This window comes from Typopeltis vanoorti, chromosome 4 (assembly GCF_054136105.1).
Source record: "Typopeltis vanoorti isolate ZY-2024b chromosome 4, IOZ_Tvanoo_1.0, whole genome shotgun sequence".
Classification (NCBI taxonomy): Eukaryota; Metazoa; Arthropoda; class Arachnida; order Uropygi; family Thelyphonidae; genus Typopeltis; species Typopeltis vanoorti.
In genome coordinates, this window is record NC_143552.1 from 50,425,656 (window position 1) to 50,453,015 (window position 27,360).

The 27,360-nt window shown below is 35.5% G+C and overlaps 1 protein-coding gene across 2 annotated transcripts in view; it reads right to left on the reverse strand.

Annotated features, from left to right (window-relative positions):
* The window catches only part of mbc (dedicator of cytokinesis protein myoblast city), a 643,249-nt gene that overhangs the window by 102,890 nt on the left and 512,999 nt on the right, over positions 1 to 27,360 (reverse strand). For both annotated transcript variants that reach the window (XM_090391142.1, XM_090391141.1), the window contains exons 34-35: positions 16,870 to 16,959; positions 10,140 to 10,271 (exon numbers count right to left, since the gene is read on the reverse strand). In XM_090391142.1, coding sequence (XP_090247268.1) covers positions 10,140 to 10,271; positions 16,870 to 16,959 — 222 coding nt within the window. The remainder of the gene's footprint in view (positions 1 to 10,139; positions 10,272 to 16,869; positions 16,960 to 27,360) is intronic.

Sequence of the window (27,360 nt, forward strand, 5' to 3'; positions counted from 1 at the left end):
GTTCTCAATTGTTATACCTGTCATAAGGTATACCAGTTATGAGCAATAGCTGTTTTGTCTCACTCTTCTGGTAGTATAATTATTTCAACATCCTTATCTTTTTCTACAGCCTCAGGGAATCTGCACTTTTTATTAATCTGCACACTTTGACATGTTTTAAACTTCTTACTTCCAAACAAGTCTGTTTAAAGAAACAGGCTGACAACTTCTGAAGCTGGAGAAGACCATAATAGGACTAAATCTTTAATTATCATGATGATAATGACATCCTCACAACTGAGTCCTCCGTTGTGAACAGAATGGCGTGGGAGTGGGGGGTGAACAATATTTTTTTCTACTCGTATACAAGAGAGTACTCCCTTATTCTTGTTTTTCAATACAAACTTTCTCTCCTCTTTCCATTCTGCTCTTATTTAACTTAATATCATTTGACGTTTGCTTAACTCTTATGCTCTAACTTTCCGGTTTCTTTGATATTACACAATTTTCATTTCTTTCTTTCCTCTACTTCAAGTATGTTAAGGATAGAGCTTCATAGTTTAATGGTCTCAAAATAATAATTAAAAAAAATTAAAATAAAGTAGATAAGAAACAGAGAACTATAAATAAAATAAAAATTAAAGCTAGTAGTTGTGAAAGTTACTGAAATAAGAGCCAAAGGCTTCATTCTGGAAAAAATTATTTATAAAAAGGTAAGTATATATTCATTTTCATTTTATAAAATCAATTTTAATTTTTATAAAGTTAAAATGGATATACAATATCTTTTTTATAAATAAATATGGTAGAATTTTTTTTTTTTCACTTGGTTACAAAGTAAATTATATTTTACAAGAAATATATAATATTGTATTCTTGTTTAATCCTTTACTCAAGTATAAGAAAACAAAGTTTGCAAGTAAAGTATCTTCGTGACTAGTCTATTGAATATAGAGGCTACTGAATTCACTTCTACAATTATTAGATCCAGAGTACTTCAATAATATGGTGATATTCCATTTTACTACTTGTATATGGTAAATATATGACTTCTGCATTGATTCAACCTTGGTATCTTCCTAGGTGTAGCTCACAAATGAGACTTCAATAAAGATCAAAAACAATCTAGGTAGTGACCCTTCCCATAATGCACAGCAATGTGTGTGTGTGTGTGCGTGCGCACGCAGGGCATTATGGGATACTGAGGCAATGAACGCTATGTTTGCATATTCTTGAGTAAAGGATTAAACAAGAATATAATTTCTTGCCTATTATAATTTACTTGGCAAACAAGTGACATAACTATCTACAACTATCTCTAATGTAGAGTATTTTAATAATATGGTGATATACCATTTTATAAAGGAACTTTCCTTCTTGTCAGAAAAGCATATACATTCAACAGACATAATACACTACCCTCACAGCCTTAGTTGCTTTGTCCGATAACTTCAAACAACCAGTACTTTGTGGTCACTTTTGCTGACTTAGAGAGAGATTTGACATGCCAATAATAATCACTTCCTCTGATGATATGATGAAATCTAAAGCTCTTGATCCCCACATGCCAAATGTTATTATATGCTGTGTAAAGTAGTTATCCCTCAAAAACACAAGAAATTAATTTCTCTTAATTTTCTTTCTCTATTTCCATCAAGATATCATCCTGATCCAATAACATTTCATTTATAACAAAACTTTTGGGTGAATAAAAAGTGTTTATTCACCTACTGCTCTTCTAATTCACCTTCTTCATTTCTGATACTTCTTGTACACAAATGCAGCAATTCATTTTTGGGTCTATAACCAGTTGGCCTATGTCACCTCTCAAGTTCTGTCTTCTTGACACTTGTCACCCCCCCTCCACATTTTATCACTAACAATCTCTTATTTTCTCCAGGCTTAACTATAACTCCAGCATTCTAAGCCATCCTATTCTTAAGTGGATCAACCTCATATCAATTTGATATGAGATTTGATATTTGATACTGCTTTCAGCATCCACTCTCCTTATGCTATGTCTGTCTAATCAGCAAACCTCATTTCCTGGTTTGATTTACATTCATGTTTCTTATCTCTTGCACTACTCTCATTTTCATTCACAATCACTTCTTCAGTCTCATTTATTCTGTTCTCCTGCTCTTTCACATTGCTGTTACTTTCAAAGATTTCTTGTTCATCATCTCCCTTTCAGCAATAGCTTCCATCTTAAACAGTTCCATTTAACCTTCATATTCATCTCACATATTCTCAAATTGCAAATTTGAGAATATGTGAGATTCCATTTAACCTTCATATTCATCTCACATGAGCAAAGATCATAAATGAATGGTGTATTGGAAGGGCCAACACACCACTTCTGATCCTTGATTGTCTTAATTCAACAATTTGTTCATTGTCTTAATTCATCATTGTCACATGTCATACCCAGGCAACTTGCTATCTTTTCTACCACACTGATCTTTCACTCTCTTCAATAATTCCAGATATCCACCTCCCATTCTCTTCCTGTCCAATCAAATCATTTTAATTACCACCACTACTCTTTTGCTTATTTATTCCTCATATCCAAAGTGTCAGTCAACATGTTCATCCTCCTTTCAGCAAAACCTTGTGCATAACCTCTAATGATGAAATTTCACACCTCTAATAAATGATAGCTCAGTACACTGCCATTCAAGTCATTTGTTAACTCTTCTCCTGGCTATGTTCATTTGATGCTTTTGCACCAATTCATTTATATCTACTACTCTTCTAATTTCATGCTACACATGCTTAGCCTCATTTTTACCAATCTAAGCCTTTCATCCACTGACTGCAATCACTCTATATGCTCTTTCTTAAGTTAGTCATGCTGTTATACCACCACTCATGTTCCCTTTTATACTGATATCAGTCATTGGCTCACCCTTTTGGATTCTAAAAACCTGCAAACTTAAGCTCATCACTGTCTTTTGCCCTTTGTCTTTTATTTCTTGTTCATTCTCATTCTTCACTTTCATTTAATGAAACTATTTTTGCAACCCTCCCCCACACACACACTCTTGTTTCTCTGGTTTTTACTCTCAATGGACACATCCTCTACATTCCCACAGGCATACATATTGCACTTATGAAAACAAGTGATCTTAGGCAAGTCTGCAGCATACAAGCTTCCTGATGCTTGCTTTCACTGTCATTTTGTTGTCATACCAAGATTAAATTAGCAGATTAGCCTACTAATTTAATGGAAATAATAGCTTACTCTGTCTGGAACATTTCTGTGGCTTGTTATAGTGAGTGGTATATAACAATGTTTTCTATAGAGCAGTATTCAAACAGACACAAAATACCACTGTTCAACTGATGTAAACTACTTAACTGCTTTCTTCTTCTTCTTCTTCAGTGGTCCTAACAGGCACTTCAGCACCCACGACCTTCCGACTGCACTTGGACTTCACAACCACAACTGCAATCACTCAAGGATAAAGTGGTTAGCCCATGCTTCTCGGTGCGTCCACTGTCTGTAGATGTGTGTATTCACACGGGCTGGTTTGCCTGTTCTGGGAATGAAAAACCTGAGTTTCTGGGTGAAAAAACCCCCTACCTCTGTATGAGACCAGCTAACTCATCTTTCATTGAGAGAGAGCAGATAAAGATTCCTCACGTCACTGATGGGAATCGAACCCAGGTCTTTCCAACCAAAGGGCTTCGTCTATATCAACTGAGATACGGAGACTCACTTAACTGCTTTAGTAGTACCTAACGTGGCACTGAGCAACGTACTACTGTTCAACTTAATATCATATAAGGTGATAGCCAAAATTTTTCACACAGTTTTCTCAGAGGATGCTATTAACAACCCTAGGATTTTTCCATTGGTCTTTGTTCACTAGTTCTATCGCTTTAATGTCCACATGCACATGGTTTTTTTAATTGTGTATGTTGATAATGCTTCAGTGAGAAAGAAAAATACTGTAAGATAAGTAAAACTAGTTTAATTATTTTCAAATATCAACCTCATTCCATTAAATTGAAAAAATTAAAACCTTTAAGTATGAAAGAAAGAAAGAACTAATATAAAAGGTCCCAGGACTAGAAAACATAAAAAGTGATTAAAGATTAAATTAATTTATGGGGTCCATTAAGAAAATGAGAGTTATAGATAAAGATTTAAAATTACAGATTTAAAGTTATAGATAAATATAGATAGAAAGTTATAGATAAAGGAAAGGATTCTCATAATTCATGGAGATTTGACGCACAAGCAATGCAATTGCTATGGTAAGCTAAAGATGCATATTTCTGTTTTGATTAATTGACTGGCATTTTTAAAACGTTGTAGAGACAGCAATATTATTCCAAACTGCATCAAATTTAAAGGAAAATTCACCTTGGCAAAGGCACTACCAATATATTACTGTATGGAGAAAGCATTGCTCAGAGAACAGATTCAAACCACTCGAAAAAACTTGGCTTTTGCTCAAAATCAGGTCCGGAATTTAAAATCTGAACTTTTAAGTTGTTTGAATCCAGATATTTGGGATGTCCTTGAGAGGATTACCGACAACTCTGCTAATTGTATCCTTGAAACAAAGAAAGTAAAACTTATATCCAAATTTCTTAGACTTAAAGATCGATATTCAGAAAGCCAACGGACAAATTTGAATTTCTCCACCATGAACGAAAACAGCCAACCACAAGCCAGTGATAACAACAGCCAACCAGAAGCAAGGAATAACAGTAGCCACCAATGGCTTTCAGCGAACAGTCATGTGATCAACCTATCTAACCACGCCCTGAACTCTTGCTACTCAGCAAAGGCTTAAACTTTGCTGTGGCACCCAGGAAGATTAACAAACTAGATTTTATTTACTATATTAAGAGAAGCTTAAGATTTCTCCCATCAACCATAACTGATCAAATATTTTGGAAACTCGAACCTTTTAAATTATACAAAAACAATAACTAGCAACCTAGCCAAATCTGAATTGGTAGCTTTGAAATTGATAAAATTAAATCCGGACATCGTAATCACTAGAGTTGACAAAGGCAGTGCCACAGTTATTTTAAACCGAACAGCATATTTAGAAAATATGAATCTAATAGTCTCAGACAACAGCACCTATCAACTTGTTAACTATAACTCAACCAATCGAATAAAAAAGAAAAAGGAAAAGTTACTTAAATCAGTCACTTCTTGGCCTGAAGATAGACACAGTTAAAAAAATTAATTCTGCACTAAGCCTGTTCCCTGAGAATTTACGGTTTACCAAAGATTCACAAACAGAACAGAAGGTATAGACAACCCAATCATCACCTGGCCAAGAAACTAGCGTCAACACTCAAGGAGTTGGTTGGTCATTTCCCCTCCTATATTAAAAACATACAAGACTTTGTTAACGAAATAAATCTAAGACATCACACTGAGGTGATTTATTAGTCAGTTTTGACGTCTCATCCCTCTTCAGAAATGTCCCAGTCAATGACACAATCCTTCTATTACAGGATAAATTCTCTCCCAGTATCACAGAGTTCTTTGCACATGTACTACGTTCTGGCTATTTTGTGTGGCAAAACGCTTTCTACCTACAAAAAAAGAAGGCACAGAAGGAAGGCCATTCCCCCCCCCCTCCCCAATTGCTAACCATTATATGGAATATTTTGAGCAACGTGCTCTAGATTCCTCTCCTTTAAAACCCGAAGTCTGGCTTAGATAAGTTGACGATGTTTTCGCAATCTGGTCCTGTGGCTGCCAGATGCCTTTAGGTTGCTGAGGAAGTGTACACAAATGTATACAATTCATAATTGAGACTGAAAAGCAGAACGCACTTCCTTTTCTAGATACACTTGTCACACGTCTTCCTTCTAGCAGTCTTTTCTTCACTGTTTACCAGAAACCTACATACTGGCCAATATATACATATAAACACCTACCACCACCACCACCCAACACAAAAACTAGGTGTCATTAACATACTAAAAAAACAGGGCTTTGAAGGTTTTTCTCCAATGAAAGCACTTAAAGATGAATTAAAAGTTATCAGCAATATCTTCCTAAAAAATGGCTACAGCCAAAATACTATCAACAAAATTCTTCACAAGACCTCACTTAAAAATAAAAATAAACTAGACTACAATAAAACTGTAACCATTCCATACATTAAAGGGATATCAGATAAAATAAAGAATACTACAGAAATACAACCTTAAAGCTACCTTTAAACCTCTTGCAAAATTAAATAACTTACTCAACTCATCTAAGGATCCACTTCCTCTGCTGGCCCACCCTGGAGTATACCATATTCAGTGCACCTGTAATTTGCCCTATATAGGGGAAACAGGATACACAATTCCTATCAGAGAAAAGGAACATAAACTACGCATTAAATTTAATAATTATGGTAAAGCTGGCCTTTCTAATCATGCCTGTACTTTACACAGAATTGATTGGAAGGGCACCTGTTGTTTACATCACAACAAAACGTGGTATGGACATAAATTTAAAGAGACCTGTGAAATTCTTATCAACCACCATAATCTTAACAATAATTGGTCTAAAAATCCCAAGAATATGGAAGGCACATATTCTACCTGCATAACTTTTCTCATTAAGAGTTAATTATAAACAGGATGATAGGTAATCCAGGATCTTAAATCTAATATAACAATTCTCGTGTTAAATCAGGATATTACTTTTGCTGTAATAAAACTACGTATGCGGAAAATTTTTTTCTCTGATGTGGTCATAAAAAGAATGTAGCCTTGATGTAGTTATTTTATTTTATTTCATTTATTTATTTTATTTTTTTACTAGAGGTCAGGCCAGTAGAATAACCGTTGATCAAATCATTGTCTCTTTAGCATACTATGTGAAATGTAATATAGCTTGTCTCTGTATACATGTGTGTATACTCCAGATGATGACCTTAATATGAAGGTCAAAACATCAGGAAATTAAAATAGTTATTTCTAACACAGTTGTAATTTATGGGGTGAAGTAAAACTGTTTCAAAACAGCAGTCATCAGAATAAAGAAACAAATTTTGCACTGCACATTATGTAGGTTGTGTCAATGATCCAAAGCATTTTGATTGGTGGAACAATTTTTTTCACTAGGGAGCTGCCAAACCTTGGCTATAATGTAAGGGCAGGGAATATCATATTCATTCATCACCATAACCATTTCTATAATGCCTGCCTGATTGGCTGAGCAGTTAGCGTATCCACTCTCCAGCCAAAAGGCTGCAGGTTCGAATCCCGCTGTAAGCATGGATTTTTGTGATTGTCTGTGGAAGTACTAGTGGTGGTGGCAGGCCTTAGATGGCATTGGTGTAGTTGATGGATTGAGTGGTGGAGACAGAGAGATGTAAAGTAGGTATCTTCCCTCAATGAGTCGTTGGACTCCCTGGAGGTGTCACATAGTAGTAATAATAATAATTCTGGTTTCAACTTCTAAAGATTGTATCTGTGGAGGACCTCTGCTGATGAAACAAAGAATGAAATTTCTGATTAAGCTTCCTTCTTTTCAAATGCTTTAAGATATATAAGATAACTTCAAAGAGATCAGCATTAAAAGTTTAAGAAATGATGATTTAAAAAGTAGTGGAAACACTTGTAGTTAGTTATGTATATAGTGTGAACACATAACTAAATGAACAGGAGACTTAACATTTTTGATTCTAGTAAATATACAAGCAAATATGTGAGTCATGGTACACATTTTAGAAAGATAATCTAGCCATGAAGCACATCACGTAGAAGGACAGCTTGCTGGATAGTTTACTAAATTGCTCTGCATGAAGAATGACAAAAGTAAAAACAAAAAAAAATTACTTACAATACAAATAATTTTGGACTGAATGTCATAGTTAATCTTCCGCTTTATTTTTAGTCATATTTAGAACAGTTATTTCTTAATTAATCATCATCTCTCATTTAATGTTTTAGGTTCAATGGCCATAATGGGCCACTGATCCTAACACTATAGAAACTAAATTAATGCTATGATAGGATGGTTAATCTTCTGCATAGTCTGCTATATATCTATCAACTGCATATGTTCTTCTAACAAGTTTGCTTGTTTTGTGGGATGAAACACCTGAGTTTCCAGGAGAAGCTATTCTCTGTATGAAAATAGCTTCTCATACAGAGAAGCTATAAGACCAGTTAACCTACATTCAGTGAAAAAGCTGTTATAAAGCATTTCACATTTGAGATGTGATTTGAACCAAGGTCTTTCCAGCCAAAGGACAGTCTTTACTAACCAAACTACAGAAGCTCTTTATTAATTAATGTTTATTAACAAGTTAACATTAATATTTTATTAATTTCTCTAGCACACAGGACCCTGTTTGAATTGTTAGCTTCTGCACTGAAGATGGGCTGTTAACATTCAATTCAATTCAATTCAAATTATTTGTGGTCTTTTTAAAGCAAGTATGATTAAATAATTTTTGTTACTATTGTGGTTATGTATATTCACTGGCATTTTTGCTTTCTTTGTGTATGCTGCAGTCTTACATTGAATCTCCAATGACATTTTTGTGACAGAGATAAAAATGAAAAGCATGAAAGTACTGCTTAATTTCTTTACTCTGTACTTCACTTCTATTAGTAACAATGTGATTTCAACTAGCACTTAAGTTTATATGTATGCTTAATGATAATTCAAAATGAAATCATTGCATGCAAAGCAAAAGCAATATGTGAAGTGGAAACTTTGACCATCTAAGCACTATTCCAATCTGCATGAAGTTTCATTCACCAAAACTCCTCTGAATCCACAGACACTCAGCTTTGCTCTGTTATGCTACTCACGCTTGCATTGCTATAACCAATGCAGTCATCAGCTCATTACAAATCAAGGTGTGTGCTATTCTTGACTCAAGTTCTGTCTCATAACAGTGAGTCAAATATTTTGGAGGCATCCATATAAAACAAATAAAACAAACAAACAAAAAAAAAAAAAACATCTTAATAAATTTAACAGTTGTTATCAATATTTTTTTCTAATGAACTGAATGAAGCAGTGATCAGCACGTTTAGTTTGAGCCATAACTTCAATATTATCTAAACAAGTAGCAACTTTATACATAGTTAATAAAAGCTCCACTTTAGGAACCACACTGTCTACTTATAGCAAAATAAATTAGAACACCACCAACTGGCTGATATGTTTGCAATTGTTAGACTCATTGGCAATTAGCACATCCACTATCCAAAAGGCTGTGGGTTAAATTCCACCAGGGACATGGATGTTCGTGAATGTCCTTAGGTGGTAGACAAATTCAATGTTCAGTGCGAGGCCCCTTGAAGTGGCTTAGTGGCTTGAAAGAATTCCATAATTGGTCTCTGGATTATTTAACTCTTAGCCCACCCATAACTTTACAGTTTTCTATAAGTGGAACTATAAAAAAAATACAACATTTCATTTTAGATTATCAAATTTTTCAAAAAAAGTTAATAAGTGAAAATTACTCACACACACACACATATATATATTTAAAGAAAAATCCTAACACACGTTGTAAAAGGCACATTTTAATTTATATCTTCATTTTTAATTTTCAGTTGTTCATCCTTCATGTGAGTCCACCACGTCACCACTGTAAGTATTCCTCTGTTTTTAATTTCCGTTTATTTTTTTAAAATTTTTTACTCTATTTCCTTTTGAAAAAAGCTCCACACACATTTTTAATCTAATTGATGGTCCTTTAACTCCTTTTAAGGAGTTAAAAGACCACCAATTAGATTAAAAATGTGTCTTAAAACAACAATGAGCTATAAATAGCTTGTTATTGTTTTAAGAGTTCTAGTTATATTCTTACTGATTTTATATTTCCCAATGTTGTTTCATTAAAAATTTTAAGGTAAACACAAAGATCCTCCAAAGGTATGTCAAAAATTACTTTTTTCATATAATTTATTTTTCAATATATGTTTGAACATACACCATTCATGTCTGAATTTTAACCACAGTAAAAGCTAATGTGCTATAAGCACTGACATCTAAGAAGTTTTTTTGTTCTTACTATTACAGGTTTGCAGTATCTAAGTTAATTATTACAAGCTGCGCAGAACTGCCATGTTAATATGTGGTTGCCATTATACAAGCAGCAGCTAACTTATATAACATTATATAACATGCACAACATCAAAAATAATAAAATGGTCAATACCCTTTTGCCATATTTTTCTTCTATATTAGCTCTTAGTTTTGCAAATGATTCTTCCATATGAACATGAAATGGACGAAGAGATTCTGGCGCTTTATATTTGTGTATAGAAATGCCAGCTTCTAGTAGTGGTACCTGTCAAAACATAATTAAATTTCTAAGAATGGATTCATGATTCAAAATTAAATTAAAGAATATCTAAATAATGTATAATTAATAATAATATTAGTTAAAATACTCTTGCAAAATTTTTACTCGCTAAGTTTATGCACATTCCATCACTATTTCCAGTGAACAAGAAAGCGCAAAACAGCAAGTTGAATGCATACAACAATGATGTAATGCATGTAAAATTGCAGGTGAGCTTATTCTGAACTATTATTAAAATCCATTAGACTAGAGCTAAGCATAGTTATATGCATAACTAAGATAATTATACCATTTAGGTAAGAGAAAAACACTGACATTTAACAATAATGCAGTGCATTTAATAAAGCCACTTTCCACAGCTGGAAAGTCTGATGTAATTGTTTGTCGTTATTTGGAATTACAGCCAAAGTAACAAGGCTATGAGGCCAATGTAGTATGTCTGTTAGCAGTATGTTCTTCTGGTTTGCTTGTTTGTGAGATGAAAAACCTCAGTTTCAAGAGAAAAAAAATCCTGCCACTTCTGTATGAGAGTGGTAACTCATCTTTGGTTGAAAAGTCATTATAAAGGTTCCTTGCACCCTAGTAAGATTTGAACCCAGGTCTTTCCAACCAAAGGACATCATCAATACTAACTTAGCTACAGATGTAAGGCACTAAAAAGTAAAAAAACTGTTACAAACTATAATCAACGATTCCAATTATATTAAACAAAGAGCAGAGCGCGTACAATACATGCATAGAGCGTGCATGATCTCACTTGTTGTTATTTAGGAACGTACTATAGTTGGCACTGTAATTCAGTTCTGGCGAGTTGAGAGATCTAATAAGGGTCTTACAGATTACGGGTAAGATTAGTCCTTGGCTACAGATGTTTTAGGAAAAGCCTGAGATAGTGATATATGAGCTTGCACTTCTGAGAAAGGTATGTTATTCAAGGAATCTGGTTTACTTTGTATACAATCTGGGCAATGTCAAACTTTAATTTGTTGGCTGAATGTGGCAGTCTCTGATCTAACCAAAATAAGAGCATTTTGGTCTCAGGTAAGACCAAAATACTCTTACCTGAGATTATTTTTTATAGGTTTTTTCAAGCTCTATAATTTAGGGGCATTTCTAAACAGACCGTCTTCTTGGGTTGATGTAAGCCATCTGAATATTACTGATTGCATACCTATCCCAAAGTTTTGAGAAATAATCACAATTAACTGTTCATATTTTCATTGTGATAAGGAAACAATGGAGAGGATTCAGAGATGATTGACTAAGACAATATCAGAGCTCTGGAGTGTTGCTATGTGCTGCTAAAATCCCTTCACTTGCTTTAAAGCAAGCAAGGGGATTTTAACAGATTAATCCAGAGCAGATTATTTATAAAAAGAGTAGAAGATTTTCAGGGGGGGGGGGAGAACCAGAGGCTATCTCTGGAAGTTATGTAAGAGTGTGGTAATGAGTAGATTTTTTACATGGAGAATTGTGGGTGAATTGAACACTTTACCTAAATATGTTGTTAATGCAGGAAGTGTTAAGGATTTTAAGATTCAGTATCATAAATATGTTGCCAGTTGAATGAACCTCATACAATGAGTCTGCTGACTCCATGGAGGGTTTAATAATATTTCACCTTTTTTTGTAATAATGAATGAGTTATGCAATCCTCTCCTTGAATTATGAAAATTAACTATTGTTATCCTCAAATTCTAATAGTGTACCCTCCTGTTGACTCAGATGTGACTCATGTTTTGAAAACATTCCACAGAATACAAGCTGTGGTGCAAATGATAATCCATAGCTAAGTCTTATTTCTGTTCATAAATTTTGCTATGATAAAAAATGTTCTATTAAAATATCAAAGGAGAATTTGAAAGGAAAGAATTTGTCGAGGAACCCATGATAACGAAAAGTGAAGTGATAAGGACAATGGAAGATGTCAAAAGGAAAAGCTCCTGGAGCTAATGGTGATATATTAATGGAAATCTGTCAACAGATTTGGAAGAAAATATACTGGCTTAGAGATTGGAAAACATCAGTATTAAACCAAATTCCAGAGATTGTAAGAATTACAGAACCATTACTTTCATTTCACATGAAAGTAAAGTTATGTTGAAAGTGATCCAAAAAAGGCTGGAATGAAATGTGAATCTGGCATCTAAGAACAAGCAGGCTTTAGGAGAGGTAGAGGAACTAGAGAACCAGATTGCAAACATGAGATGGAGTTCAAAGAGAAATATTCATCTCTATTTTTGTTGATAAGAAAGCTTTTGATTAGTGGATCACAACAGACTGTGGAATATCATGATGAGAGCAATGTGAATACCTGAGCATCTAATTCTCTTGATTTAACTGTATGTACAGAAGATTTGAAATTGAAAGTGGCAATTACTTAGTGCTAAGCAGGATAAAAATGGATATTACATTGAAAAGAGCAGTATGTAAGAAAGTTATAAAACAATTAAAGTTGAGCAGCTTTTACAGGTAAACTATAGACTCAACTATACAAACAATATTGAAGAAAATTTGAAGCAGTATGAAAATAAGAACTAAACCTTGGAGTCTTAGTGGCAAATGCTGAAGAAGACATTGAATGATTCAGCTAGGCAGGTATGTGGCAAAGTAGTCTGTAAGGAAAGAAAAATAAGAACCCCATGGTGGACACAAGAAGTTAAAGAAGCAGTTCTGGAAAAGAAGAAAGCATAACAAAAGTTCCTAGCAAATAAATCAGCGGATGTCCCAAAAGAATACAGAAAAAAATGTAAGAGAGCTAAGCTATGTATAAATAATTCATGAGAAGCCTTTGATAAGAATACAGAAAATATCAGGAAGTGGTAAAATGTTCTGGAAGCTATTAAAAATCTTAGAGATGGAGGAAAGAAAGGAATCACAAGTAACAAAGGTGACAATAAAACTGAAGATAAGGACATCCTAAATGATTGGAGTAATTACTTTGAAAGACTGTTAAACAAAACAAGCAGTGACAGAACCATGCTAGAACATTTGCAAGAGGAATACAAAGAGGAGTTCATATCTATACTTGAGGTAGAAAAAACCATGAAAAACTTAAAATGTAGAAAGGCAGATGGAGTAGATGATATTCACCCAGAAATGCTTAAGTATGGAGGTATAAAACTTTTGTAGGGGCTACTGCCCATTTAAGTTTCCCATTAAGAGTATAAGGTTGGCAAGTGTAACATGAGATTTTTGAGATCATCTTGGGATATGCAGGTATCTGAAATGAGTGGCAGATGAATGAAGGATACTGTAATAAGTGATCTTACTGAGAAGCAAATGGCAATAGCTGCTATATTAATATTGACTGGAACTGTCAGAAAGGGATATGGCTACCCACAAAGATGGCAATTCCTTCACTGGCAGGTCCATCCCCCTTCCCTGGCTGCAATGTTTGCAGATAGAAGTCTTGCAGAAATTTATATTTTTGCAAGAATGTCTTGATAGCAATAAAAGTTTTGGTAGAGTCCACAACAAATACTATGTATAATTAACATAATAATTATTTATGTTTGGTGGATCCACTTGTCTTCCAGTTTTGTGACATTTTGCTTTTGTTGGTCTTGGAGTTTTCTTATTTGGGTAATTGTGAATGGCAAGTGTCCATCTCTTCCTCAATAGTAAAAATATCCAAGATGTCAGCAAATTCAATTACATAGGATACTAGATACTTTTAGTTTTTATTTCTTCCAGGGTAAAGAGGTATCATCTCAATTCATCTCATCTATTAGTGGATTGGAGGGTGGTCTTTAATTCTTAGAAGTGTGCATTCCATTATTTTTTAACTAGTGAGTTTTGATATAGTGGAATCATTTTTGGTGTTCTCAGGAGCAAGGTCATATTTTCCCTTACTGATTCACTCTATTGAGATAGCAAGAAAATCATACTATTCATGGATTAGTGCTGTGAGAAGGCAGGACAGTCATATATGTTAGTGTCCCTTTAGATACTATTTTTACTCTTGCCCTCTGTGTGCAAGAAAGTTTTCCACTAGATGATGTGTTTCTTGTTTTCCTCCTATAAGTATGGTTCTGCTCTGTCTTGATCTTTTGAATCTCTTTTTTATCCTTCCACCTTTGGCACGCTTGGGAGTAGGATGGATATTCCCCTTGTCATTAGTGCATTTAGGTGTTCTGTTCTTACAGTTTTTATTTTCATGTTCTTTACTGCCATATCAGGCATAGTTGATAGAGCAAAGACAGGCAGTCTGAGCATGATTGTATTTCTGATAGTTAAAGCAGCATGGATTCAGTATGTACAGCCTAGTTTAAATATCTTAATAGATGTCTTTATTGTTGTTTCTGTTCTTTGCTAAAGCTTCTGCCATAATGTTACTTGGATTTAGTTTAGAATTAAGTATAATACTATTGTGCAACTGCACATAGAATCTACTAAAATTTCAGAGTAACATACCAAGACATTTCTCCACACTGTCCATAATAAAGTCAAAATTCAGGAATATATTTAAGAGCTACTGCAACATTCAGACCTTTGGAAATGATAATTTTTTTTTTTAACAATGTAAATACTACATTAGTATTGTGCTGTGGATGGGAAGGTTAGATCATCCAGAAACCCTCTTCTAGAGACCAAATACTTGGGTAGTCTGAAAAGTTCTCGGCCTCGAATATAGATGGCAATACTATTGGCAAGTTTCTTTTTTCTAAGCTCGTACATCTGTCATAAAAATCCATGTGAAATTGCAAGTCATTCTATCAAGTAGTTAATTTTATACTGCTGTCTGGAGTAAAAGTGTTGTCTGTATCCCTTGAAATAGATAAAATTGAGTATTGTACGGTTATAAAATTCTTTGTAAGAAGGTTTAAGCAAAAGAAATTCATTCAAAGTTCATAAAAGTTTATGGACACTCCTCTCCTTTGTTTTTGACAATTAAGAAATGGGCTGCTGAGTTTAAATGTCACCGTACCAGCCTTGAAGATGATCCATATGAAGGACATCCAAAAAAGTGTAACAACACCAAAAATCATTCATCAAGTGTGCAATATGGTATACTGGATGACCGGCGAGTCAAAGTGAATGAAATTGCTGAGATTATAGGCATTTCAAAAGAACGTGTAGGATATATTTTGCATGAAGAATTGCAAATGAAAAAGCTTCGAGCAAGATGGGAGCCGTGCTTGCTCACAGCAGATCAAAATTGCACTCGCATGAAAATCTCTGAACAGTGCTTAAAGCGTTTTAACAAGAATAAAACTGATTTTGTGCAGCAATTTATTACTATGGATGAGACATGGATTCACCATTACACACCAGAATCAAAACAGAAGCCGGTTGTTCAGCACCAAAGAAGACAAAGTCAGTTCCATCAGCAGGAAAGTTCATGGCAATGGTGTTTTGGGATGCTAAAGGCATTTTGTTTATTATCTTGAAAAGGGTAAAACAATAACTGGGGAATATTATTCCAATCTTTTAACCAGACTAGACAAAAAAATTCGTGAGAAAAGACCCGGTTTGCAGAAGAAAAAAATCATCTTTCATCAGGACAATGCACCTACCCACAAAGGTGTTCTGGCAATGGGAAAATTAAGGGATCTGCACTATGAATTGTTGGAACATCCACCCTATTCCCCAGATTTGGCTCCCTCTGCCTTCTATCTCTTCCCAAAACTAAAACTCTTCCTCGCTGGTCAGCGTTTGTTTTTTTTCGAATCAAGAGGTGATTGCAGCTGTAGAGGGGTATTTTGCAGATCTTACTGAGAACCACTACAGGGATAAGATAATGGTGCTGGAGCATCACTGAAATAAATGTATCAGTCTTAAAGGAGATTATGTTGAAAAATAAAAATAATTTTGAAATTATAAATTCGTGTTTTCATGGTTAGCCCGAGAACTTTTCAGACCACCCTCGTATGTTACCTTTTTCAAGCTACTTCAGGCATCCAATAAGCAGGAGAAATGGTCTCATACTGGGTGATGAAAGTTATCTAAACATATTCACAAACATCCATGTCCACATTGGGATTCAAGCCCTTAATCCAGCCTCTCAGCAATGTTATGATTACCTTTTCAGTGTGCTTTCAGTGAAACTTTTCTTTACCTTATCAATCTATCAAATTTTCTCAAGTTGATTTCATTAATCTTTGCTACTGTCAAATCCCTGCCTTTTTTATCACTAACAATAATGCCCCAAATCTTTCCGGTCCTACAGGAAAATTCTAAGTCTTCATTAAAACACTCCTCCCAATGAATAACAAATAGTTTTCCCTAATTTAATATGTTCCCACATTCATTACTCACCAGACATCCTTTACCTCCAATCACAATAATCCCTTTCTTTTCCAGACAATCAATCTAGTTCACTTTATTTGAAGCTTTTGAATCTACATCACCACTACTTTTTCTGATAGCTAGTTACTGCATGCACTCTACAATATGCTGTAGAGAGAATGCACACTGTGACTTTTAATCATTTTAATGTTTTTCTGCCTTTCTATAACACAACTCATTTTTTTCAAAGACTTGTGAAAGGTGAAATAAAGAGAAAAGGACTCAATATTCAGTTAATTGAATTAAAAAGTTTTTTTTATACTGAAAAGTAAATAAATCAAATTATTCCTACCTGACATGCTATAAGATCTTTTAATTCTTGAATTCCTTCTTGGTCTTTTCTTGTTGGATTCTTTTGAAGATATTCCTCAGTAAAGAAAGCCTTAAACAAAACAAAAAAAACTGTGTAAGTATGTGTATATATATATAAATCAATCACTTCAACCCAGATGGAAGTTAAACAAGTGTGTGTTTTCATTTTATAAGTATACTAGGGGGTTGGGGGGCTACAGCGTCCAATCCCCCCCATGTTCCGGACTGGTAGGCCGGTTCTCCTTGAATTCTTGAAAGGGAGGTTCTGCCCCCCCTCCCCCTCCCCCCGGTGCCCAACCTCCCTGAGTTCCGGACTGGCAGGCCGGTTCTCCTTGAATTCTGATGAATTGAATTTTGAAGACTTGAGGGGGGGGGGGGGTTCTTCCCCCATGGCACCTACGCCGCCCAATCCCCGAGTTCCGGACTAGTAGGTCGATTCTTGAATTCCGATGACTCGAAAGAGTCCCCCCCCCCCCAGAGTTCTGGACTGGTAAGCCGGTTCTCCTTGAATTCTGATGACTCGACACTCAAGGTAGCCCCTGAGTTTCAAAACATTTCAAAAAATGTGACATAAAAAGGCTTATCATTTTAGATATATAGGATAGATATACAAAAAAGCATCCCCATTTACAGAATGAACTCATGGACTGATTATTATTTATTATATATAGACATAAGGAAGTAAAGAACCCAATGAAGAAGGTCCCTTGAAACTGTAATTCCTCCATATCTATCATATCTCTTATTCAAAACATTCACTAAAGACATTCACAATGTCCACTGACAGCTTATTTCACTCCCTCACTACATGGAATGAAAAGAACTGGGACTTTACATGATTCCTGACCACTCTTACTCAACTTCCAGGGATGCATTCTCCTCCAATATGACATGAGCTGCAAAATTTCCCTATCTATACTGCAAGAATTCCTTGCACGATTCCATCATATTCGCCTACTCCCATTTCTCAAACTTTGAAGTAAACGCCTTCAGTTTATCTTCATATGCAAAGTTTCACAAGCCAGATATGATTTTAGTTAGCAGGTGATAGATTTTTTAAATGTTTCCTCATCTCTATGACACAGAGATGACCATATCTAAGGAGAAGAGTCCAGATATGGTCTTATCAAGACCTAATAAAGTAGGAGAATTACTTCCTTATTCTTACAACTTAATTCTATTCAACACTGCAGATATCTGATATTATGTCTTAACCACCTTAGCAATATTACTTCTAAACTCACAGTTCACCATTAAATCTAGGTCTCTAGCTCCAACTATTTGCAGCAAATTCCCATTCATATATTACTAAGTATGCAAATACTGAGTAATATATGAATGGGAATTTGCACACATAACGTTGCTTTTAGAAACATTAAGCAGACAATCATTAACATCTACCCATAGAATTAGTCAGATTAGCCTATAAGGATTCTATATCAGATATTATTATTGCATGGCAATATCCATGGAGTCCAAAGTCTCACTTAGTTATCTATTGTATCTCTCCTTGAATCATTAACAGACAAAGCACAACTTACTTCAACACAACAACTTAAGACCCATTTCCTTCATTCACCAATCTCTAAGTGAAAAATCTAGTCCTGACATCCCTAATAACCACAATGTTACTCAACTTCAAGAGATGACCACTTGTTTGTCGTCTCTCCCCAGCTAAGTTCTGAAACATTTTCCCTGCATCAATCCTATAAAACTCTTCAAACAATATAAATGTTTCCATAATATCCTTTCTTTTTTGCATATCAACCAATTTCTGAAACCCACAAACCCTTAATTTATATCCTTATAGAAAGAAATCGAAAGACGAATCACCATCTTAGTCACTCGCCTCTGGATACTCTCCACTACTTCCTCATTCCCAAAAAACCCCACAGATCTGAGTACCATAATCCAGATGTGGATGTATAAAGACCTTATAAAGAGGAATAATAACTCCCTTATCTCTACTTATATGTTCTTCAATAACCAAGCAATCCTGTAAGCTACCCTGGTTATCTTAGCAATATGCTTCTCAACTTCAACTCTCCATCTACTTCTATTCCCCCAAATCTTTGACTTCATCAGTTTCCTGGAGTACAGTTCCCTCAATATGATAGTACACAGCTTGTAATCTTTTTATCACAAATGCATAACTTTATACTTTTCACATTAAACTGACGTCCCATTATGTTTTGCCAATATTGTCAACCTATTTAAATCATTCTGAAAGCTCTCGATATCAGGTAACTATTACCCTACCCAACTTTGCATCATTATCAATCATTTAAGTACAAATTAAACAGCAGTAGTCCAAGCACACAACTAAGTGGCACAAATGCACTAGTCAAATGTTTTCTCTTGGATTCTGCTCCTCTATATACTACTTTATCTGTCCATCAGACACCAACCTTGTATCCATATTACCAGTTTCATATCCATCTTTTCCAGTTTGTGTATCAGAGTTCCATGTGGTATCCTGTTAAAAAGCTTTGCAAAATCTAAACGTATCATAACGTAGTCATTACCCTTATCCAACGCAGCTGTCATCACTCATTATCAAAAGTTAGTAAATTGCTAAGGCATGACTGACCCTTCAAAAAGCCAGCCACAATGTCCCTCAGAGTATCATATTCTTATCCACCCATTCCTGAATTCTCTTTCTGACCAACTTTTCTAATACTTTTATCACTATTCCTGAGATAATGATTGGGCTATAATTTGTGATCACAGACTTCGATCCTGTTTTATGCAAAGGAATTATTTTGGCCTCCTTCCACTCTCTTGGAACTTTGCTACAACTGGAACTTAAATTAAAGAGCCTGGCCATAGGCATTGCCAGTTCCCTTGCACATTCTCATAAAACGCAGGCTGAGATTCCATCTAATCCCACATCTGTATTTGCATAGGGATTCTGTAATATCCTAGGTACCTCCTATTCATCAATCTCTGTTCTCATATCAGTACCTGTCACCCCTGCCACAGTAATATCTCTCACTTGGATGATATACTCTTGCAAAGTCGTCATTCAGTTGCTCAACTATTTCATCTGCCTCTGCCACCTCTCTACCATCAGCACACATTATCCTTCCATAGTCATTCTTCCTCCTATTTGCCACATGTGGTTATGTGGAAAGTAGGAGGAAGAACTCTTTGGAATTTATTTTGCCCTGGTTGGCTAATTTCTTCTCATAATCTGATTTTGCCTTTCATATCTTGATGGTCACCTTTCTTGACTGACCCATGTTCTGTTCATGAACTTGCTGGTCACCTTTTCCTTGTATACCCTCCACAATATTTTATTTTTATTCAGCTCATGTTTAATGAGCTGCATAAAACTCATCTACTTAACTCCTATCTGATTTACTCTCGTGACCTTGGGTATACAATCTGATACCGATTCTTTTAGATATCCCTTGACTATTCCCCATGCACACTGTGAACATCCCTCCCTTGTTGATTTTTATGACATGGCAATGCTTCAAGCTGTCTCCTAACCTTGTGATAATCATCTGCCTTGTAGTTCCAAATATACCCCCTTCTCTAATGAAAATTCGACGTTTCACTATCTTCCAAGTTAACATAGCATGATCACTCTTCTCAACTGGAAGCAATGTAGCCACCTCAATTATGTTACGGACAGGTCTTCTGATCCTATAACCAGATCCAACAGTCTCATACTCTGATTCCTCTCCATCACATGCTGCTTCAAGTAATAATCTCTCATTAAGTGCACAAATTCTGTTTCCTTCCTGATATGTGAATCTCTCCTCCTCCCAGTTTGTCTCCAAATTGGAAGTCCCCAGTAAGAATTATTCATCCTGCGTTCTCTGTACTATTATGCTGATGAATGTCTTCCACATTATCTCCCTTCCTCCCAAACTATAGCAGCAACCTTTCTATTTTTCCCCTACTGGCTTCAGTCTCACATCAGATTGCCATCTGCCTTAACTGATTCCTACTTTTCTTGGATGCAATTAATCAACTATCATCAGCCTATCCCTTCCATCCTGTTTACTCTATCCTCCCTGAAAATACTAAACCCTTCACACACTTGTCTGCATCTATTCAAATTTATTTAGTTTTCCTGAATTTGTGCTTCCATACTTTCAGTGAACAAAGATCATAGAAACCTAACTCCAAATCCATTCAAGTGCAATACATACATATAAAAACTCTTTCATCCATCAAACTCAGACCATAGTTGTTTATTTTTTAACGGTATATAATAGAACACAGAAACTAAGTAAATAATTAACTTATTGCTGATATTTCGCTGGTGTTATAACCAGCATTTAGGCAAATTAATACAGCCAAATCTGTTGAGATTTGGAGTGTGTTTTAGGGCTTCTGTCGCCTCTTGGTTTCTGTGTTCTATTATATACCGTTAAAAAATAAACATAAACAACATGTTCAACAAACACATAAGTCTGTCCACACTTTTAAACTCAGACCATAGGTCCACAAACTCTACATCATTCCTTCTGCTCAACCTGCATATGTCCCTTATCACCTAAAAAATTTGCAACATCTGCATACAATGGAATGTTTCCCTACAGACCATCCCAAATGTCAGCCCAAGGATAAAACCATGTGTTGCCCCCACATGTGTGTTACTCCCATTCTCTCAGATTTAGCTCCTCTGTGTTACTCTTTGACACATATTAGATAGCCACTTTCTAATCTATGAAACAATCCTATTTTGCAGACATATCCCCCCCCCCTGACTTTACATAATTCTATGTGAAATTTTGTCAAAATACCTTGGTAAAATATAAAACAATCACAATATATATCCATTCCTCTTATCCAATTCTGCTGTACTCTATTGTAAAATGTGAGTAGATTGGTGAAGACTGGTAACAAAACTGTGCAGTCATCTAGCAACAATCAAACTGTTATCTATCCACCTACAGATGTGATATTTCACCAGCCTAATGTTTTAATAACTACTCTTGAAATACAGACTGGATTATAATTGAGTGCATTAGTTTAGATCCATGCTTGTACAATTGAATTATCTTGTCCTCCAAAACATTACAAATCAAACATGAGGAATATTCTATCATGAAGGGGTATTTGTAGAACCACAAGGCAAGTGATTATGACATGCTTAGGAGAAATTTCAAATTTACCATGCCATAAAAGCACCGCAGGGTAAGGATGTTAGTAGTGCATGGGATATATTTAAGGGTCTTCTAGAGGAAGCAGTATTAGATTGTGTACTCAGGGTAAGGAGAGTTAATCGGGTAGGAGTTATATGGATGAGTAATATCATTAAGCATGAACTACAGAAAAAAAAAATGCTGTGGAGGGTATATAAACAGAGAGGTGATCAGCAAGCTCATGAACAGTACAAGGCTCAGGCAAGGAAGGGTGAGCAGTATGGCAAGGAAGGCAAAATCAGATTATAAGAAGAATTGAGCCAAGCAGGCCAAAGGACATCCCAAGGAGTTCTTTCGTTATGTGGCAAGTAAGAGGAAGAATAACTATGGAAGATTAATTTTAATAAGTGATGATGGTCACAAGGAGACAGATGTGGATAAAAGAGTTGATTCACTGAGTGACCACTTGTGACAAAGGTGGATGAAATGGAGGTTCTTAGGATATTGCAGAATATTGATATAAATACAGCTGTGGGATTAGATGGGATATCAGCTAGGGTTTTGTGAGAATGTGCGAGGGGACTGGCAATATCTTTGACTAAGCTGCTTAATTTAAGTCTCAGTTCTGATAGAGTTCCAAGGGAGTGGAAAGAGGGCAAAATTATTCCTTTGCATATGGGAGGTTCTAACACTACAGTAGCAAATTATAGACCAATCAGTATCTCAGGCATGGTGGTAAAAGTACTAGAAAAATTGGTAAAAAAGATAATTCAAGAATGGATAGATAAAATTTTAATACTATATGAGGGTCAATGTGGCTTTGTGAAGGGTCGGTCATGCCTTAGTAATTTACTAACTTTTTTATAATGGAGAAACAGTTGAGTTGGATTAAGGAAATGGTTATACAATGATTTTGCAAAGGCATTTGACAGAATACCACTTAAGTGGGAGAAGCTGCAGAAGAAGAAGAAGAAGATTTGACAGAATACCACATAGAACACTGTTACACAAATTAGAACAAATGGAGATGGATATGACACTGATTAAGTGGATAAGAGGGTGGCTACTGGACAAATATCAAAAAGTGGTATATGAAGGGCAGAATTGAGGTGAAAACAGTGACTAGTAGTGTGCCACAAGATTCAGTGCTGGGATCAATGCTGTTTAATTTGTACATAAATGATATAGGAAATGACCTGAAAGGAAATATTCAGTTGTTTGCTGATGATGTGAAATTAGGTAGAATAATAGTTAATCAAAGCGATATGGAGAGCTTGCAGGAAGATTTAAATAGGCTGTCAGCATGGACAAAAGTTAATAGGTGTAAGGTTAATGTCGAGAAATGCAAAGTTATGCATTTTAGGATAAATAGATTACAAGCTGTGTATCACATTGATGGCACTGTACTCCAGGAAATAGATGAAGTTAGAGATTAAGGAGTTGTGGTAGACAGAGAGTTAAAGTTTAGAGAGCATATTGCTAAGGTAGCCCATAAGATTACTTGGCTATTGAAGAACACATAAACAAGTAGAGATAAGGAAGTTGTTATTCCTCTTTATAAGGCCTTGATATGCCCACATCTGGATTACTGTGCTCAAGTCTGGTCTCCTGAGTTTCTTGGAAATGAGGAAGTGGTGGAGAGGATTCAGAGGCGAGTGGCCTGTGGAATGTTCCCTATGAGGACAGATTGAAGGTGTGTGGATTGCAGAAGTTGGTCGATAGAAGAAAAGGAGGAGATGTGATAGAAACATTTAAGTTGCTTTGCTTAAAGAATTTTATAGAATAGATGTAGGGGAAATGTTTCAGCATTTGGCTAGAGGGACCAGAACAAGGGGACATTCCTGGAAGTTGAATAAAGGTGTGGTCAGTAGGGGTGCAAGGACTAGATTTTTTTCTTGGAGAGTGGTGAATGAGTGGAATGGGCTGTCAGTCAGTTGTGAATGCTTTTTTTGTTACTGGGTTAAAGGAGAGGCATGATAGATTGTGTGGATAGATTGAGTCTCCTGTGATGAGTCTTCGGGTTCCATGGAGGTGCCCATATAATAATAATAATAAAATTACATTGATGTTGAGTCAAGTTAAACAACCAGGTTAAAGATATGGATAAATTTCTAGAATACTTCGTTATTGTATTTTTTGTTATCTCATCCAAAAACACTGTATTTGAATCAAGCTCTTATCTAGAAGTATTTTTAATAGTTCTAGATAAAAAAAATATCAAGATTGTATACCCATAACAAAGTGATTACTTAATAACTTTTTTTTTTTTCAGTTATTTAATAACTGAAAAATGAACTATTTCTTGTGCATTCAACAAACTAACTTATTAAGGTTATCCTGCAATTAATTTTCTTCCTTTTATTTGCCACATAGATAGAATTCTCTGATTTCCTTTGACCTGTTCATCTAACTTCTTTTCATCTTGGGATTTCACTTTCTTCCTCATCATGGTGATCACTCACTTTGCCTGTTCTTTGTAGTGCTCTCATGACTGCACATGCCTGCATTTCATATGATATAGGTCTCTCACTGCATTCCCCTGTGATTAATTCTCCACACTTTGGGAATGTAGTCAGCTACAGATTCCTTCAAACACCTCCTAACCATTACTCATGCACTACATACATTTCTCTGGCACAGCTGCAATCTGTTTAGTTTATCCCAATCACCTTTTTATAGTTTCACTTATATTTATACCCTCTTTTAGGCTAAACTCCCATCTGCTTTTCTACCATGCAAGTTAAAACTGCATGATCACTTTCACCAAATGAAAGCAAAACAGTTACCACATTTACAGTTAGGTTCCCAGATGTATTGCCAGATCTAATATTCTTGCATCACAAATCTCTTCCATAAATGTTCTGCATTTATACAGTAACTGTATAAATTATCTTTCCTTGTATGCTTTCTCCTCCTTCCAATCTATATTCCTATAGTTGAAATCACCCATAATGATAACCTTTCTTGTAATCCAAGAAGGTTCAATCTAAAAAAAATTCATTGTTCTCTTCTGTTGACCTGTCTGTGGTGGCATCGAACTATGTACTTTAGCCTGCAGACTTCTAATGGGCACCAAACTCTTTAATTAAACTGTTACCCATGCCAAAAACGTCAATTCCAATCTCTACCCTAGTTGGCTGCAAATTAAGCTATATTCATTAATAATACCCCCCCCCCCACTGTTTTTGCTTGTTCTCCCTGAATATACTGTAGCTATTGCACTATCCTATAAGGATATTCTCCTCTGCCAACCTGATCTCACTATTGCTAATAATTTTAGCTCATTTGCGTTTACTAATGCTAAGCCATCCTCACATTTGTTCCTGATACTACTTCTGGTATTAGTGAATATGCACAATAACCACTAGCCTGATAAAACCTAACCCATTCGAATAAGTAACCAGAGATAGTTATTAAAAGTGCATTCTAATCTACACAGCTGTTATCACTACTTCTCTTGTTTTCACAAAACTAGACCTACTGTTTCTGGGGATTATCCCTTCCACACTATCCTCCATTCCCTCTCTCACTTTGTCATTATAGTCATAATGATTATCACACTCACATGAATAGTCATACTCAACTGCTCACGAATCCCTCTTCCTACAATTTCTCATCCTATTATGAAGCCAGATCCTTAATTACATCCTTTGAGATCCTTGCAAACCTATCACATATATCACCACACACATCCTGCTAGCCCAGATTGTCTAATTCTTTTATTTCCCTGCCTTGATAAAAACTCTCTTCCATCTAAAAGTAATCTACCCAGCTTCTCACCACCACTCTTGCTCAGATGCAAACCATCCTCAGCAAACACTTATTACCCTTAAATTTATTCCACAAATTAATACATGCAAGGTCTCTTTTCAAACACATACTTACTATCATGCCATTCATAATCACTACCCCTTCTCCTTAACTCCCCATCATACCTGGCTAATACACTAACAAATCCATCATTAGCACATTTACACTTCACTGATTTAAGTAGCACTAGTAAATACCATACTAACTCATTAACACTTCTCTGCTGCAAATCATTCATTCCAATCAACCCAATTAATTCATCTGAATTTCCAATTCTCTCTATAGCTTCAGTCTCCTCTACTAATTATTCCTCTCAAAACACTTAAGCATCTGTACAAATTTTACATCCTGAGAACTGAACCCCCCCCCATCCCCTTTCCTATTGTTCCACAGTTCAAACGGCTGCTATGATCAACCACTTTCACCCTTTCTTTTACTGGCACTTTCCCCCCATTCCACTTTCAACAGTCAATTACTCTTCTAATTGGCACAACTCATTTTACACCAGCATTATTTCATTTCTCATTCTCCTCGTTATCAATAATATGGAACCTAGATCTTATGTGCAATCTAGTTCCAAAGCTGTCCTTTACATCACAAAAACATCTGATTCTTTCCAAAGGTCTTTAGAAGGCAAAGTCTGGTTGCTGTTGTTGTCTCCAAATGAAAAATCTAAATGAGGAAGTGGAATTCCAACCATAAAGGCATTGTGTTAAAGTGCAAACTGTCATAAGAAATATCTCTAATTGAAACATGACAAGAAGACTTACAGCTGATATTTTCATGTGGAAAGAATGCTATGGAAGATATATAAAGAAAAAAAAAAAGTAAATCAGCAAGCACATAAGCAGCATATGGCAAAAGAAAGCAGAACAACCTGTAAGGTAAGAATGGGCAAAGCTAAGTATGAGAGTAAGTTTAACCTGATGATCCCAAAGATATCTTTTATTATATGGTGAGTAAAAGGAAGAATGACTATGGAAGGATGATTTAACAATTGCTAATGGTGAGGAGGTAATAGCTGCAAATGAGATAGATGAGTTACTGAGTGATAATTTTGCAAGGGTGTACCATCAAGGTGGTGATATTACAATGCCAGATGTGATGTTGACTGATGGGAGAATAGAGGTATATGAATTGGAGGTAGTTACAATATTGCAGAACCTTAATGTCAACATAGTTATAGGATTTAGATGGCATATCAGCCTGTCTATGATGAGAGTGTGCAAAGGCACCTACTTTGACCAAGCTGTTTAATTTAAGTCTCATTTCTGGAAAGGTGCCAAGGGTGAAAAGAAAGCATAAAGTAGGTTCCAAGACAGAAGTAGCCAATCATAGGTCAATCAGAATAATCTCAGGAGTGGTGGTTAAGGTATGGGCCAAGTTTATAAAAGATGGAATTCAGAACTGGGTGGACAGATATATGATACTTTATAGGGTAACATGGATTTGTGGAGGAGAGGTCTTTCCTCATGCACCTGACCTCATTCTTCCTTCAAATTTCCGTCCTTTATACTCTCTCAAGCTGGTTTCTACAGCTCTTGTAATCAATTGCTTTA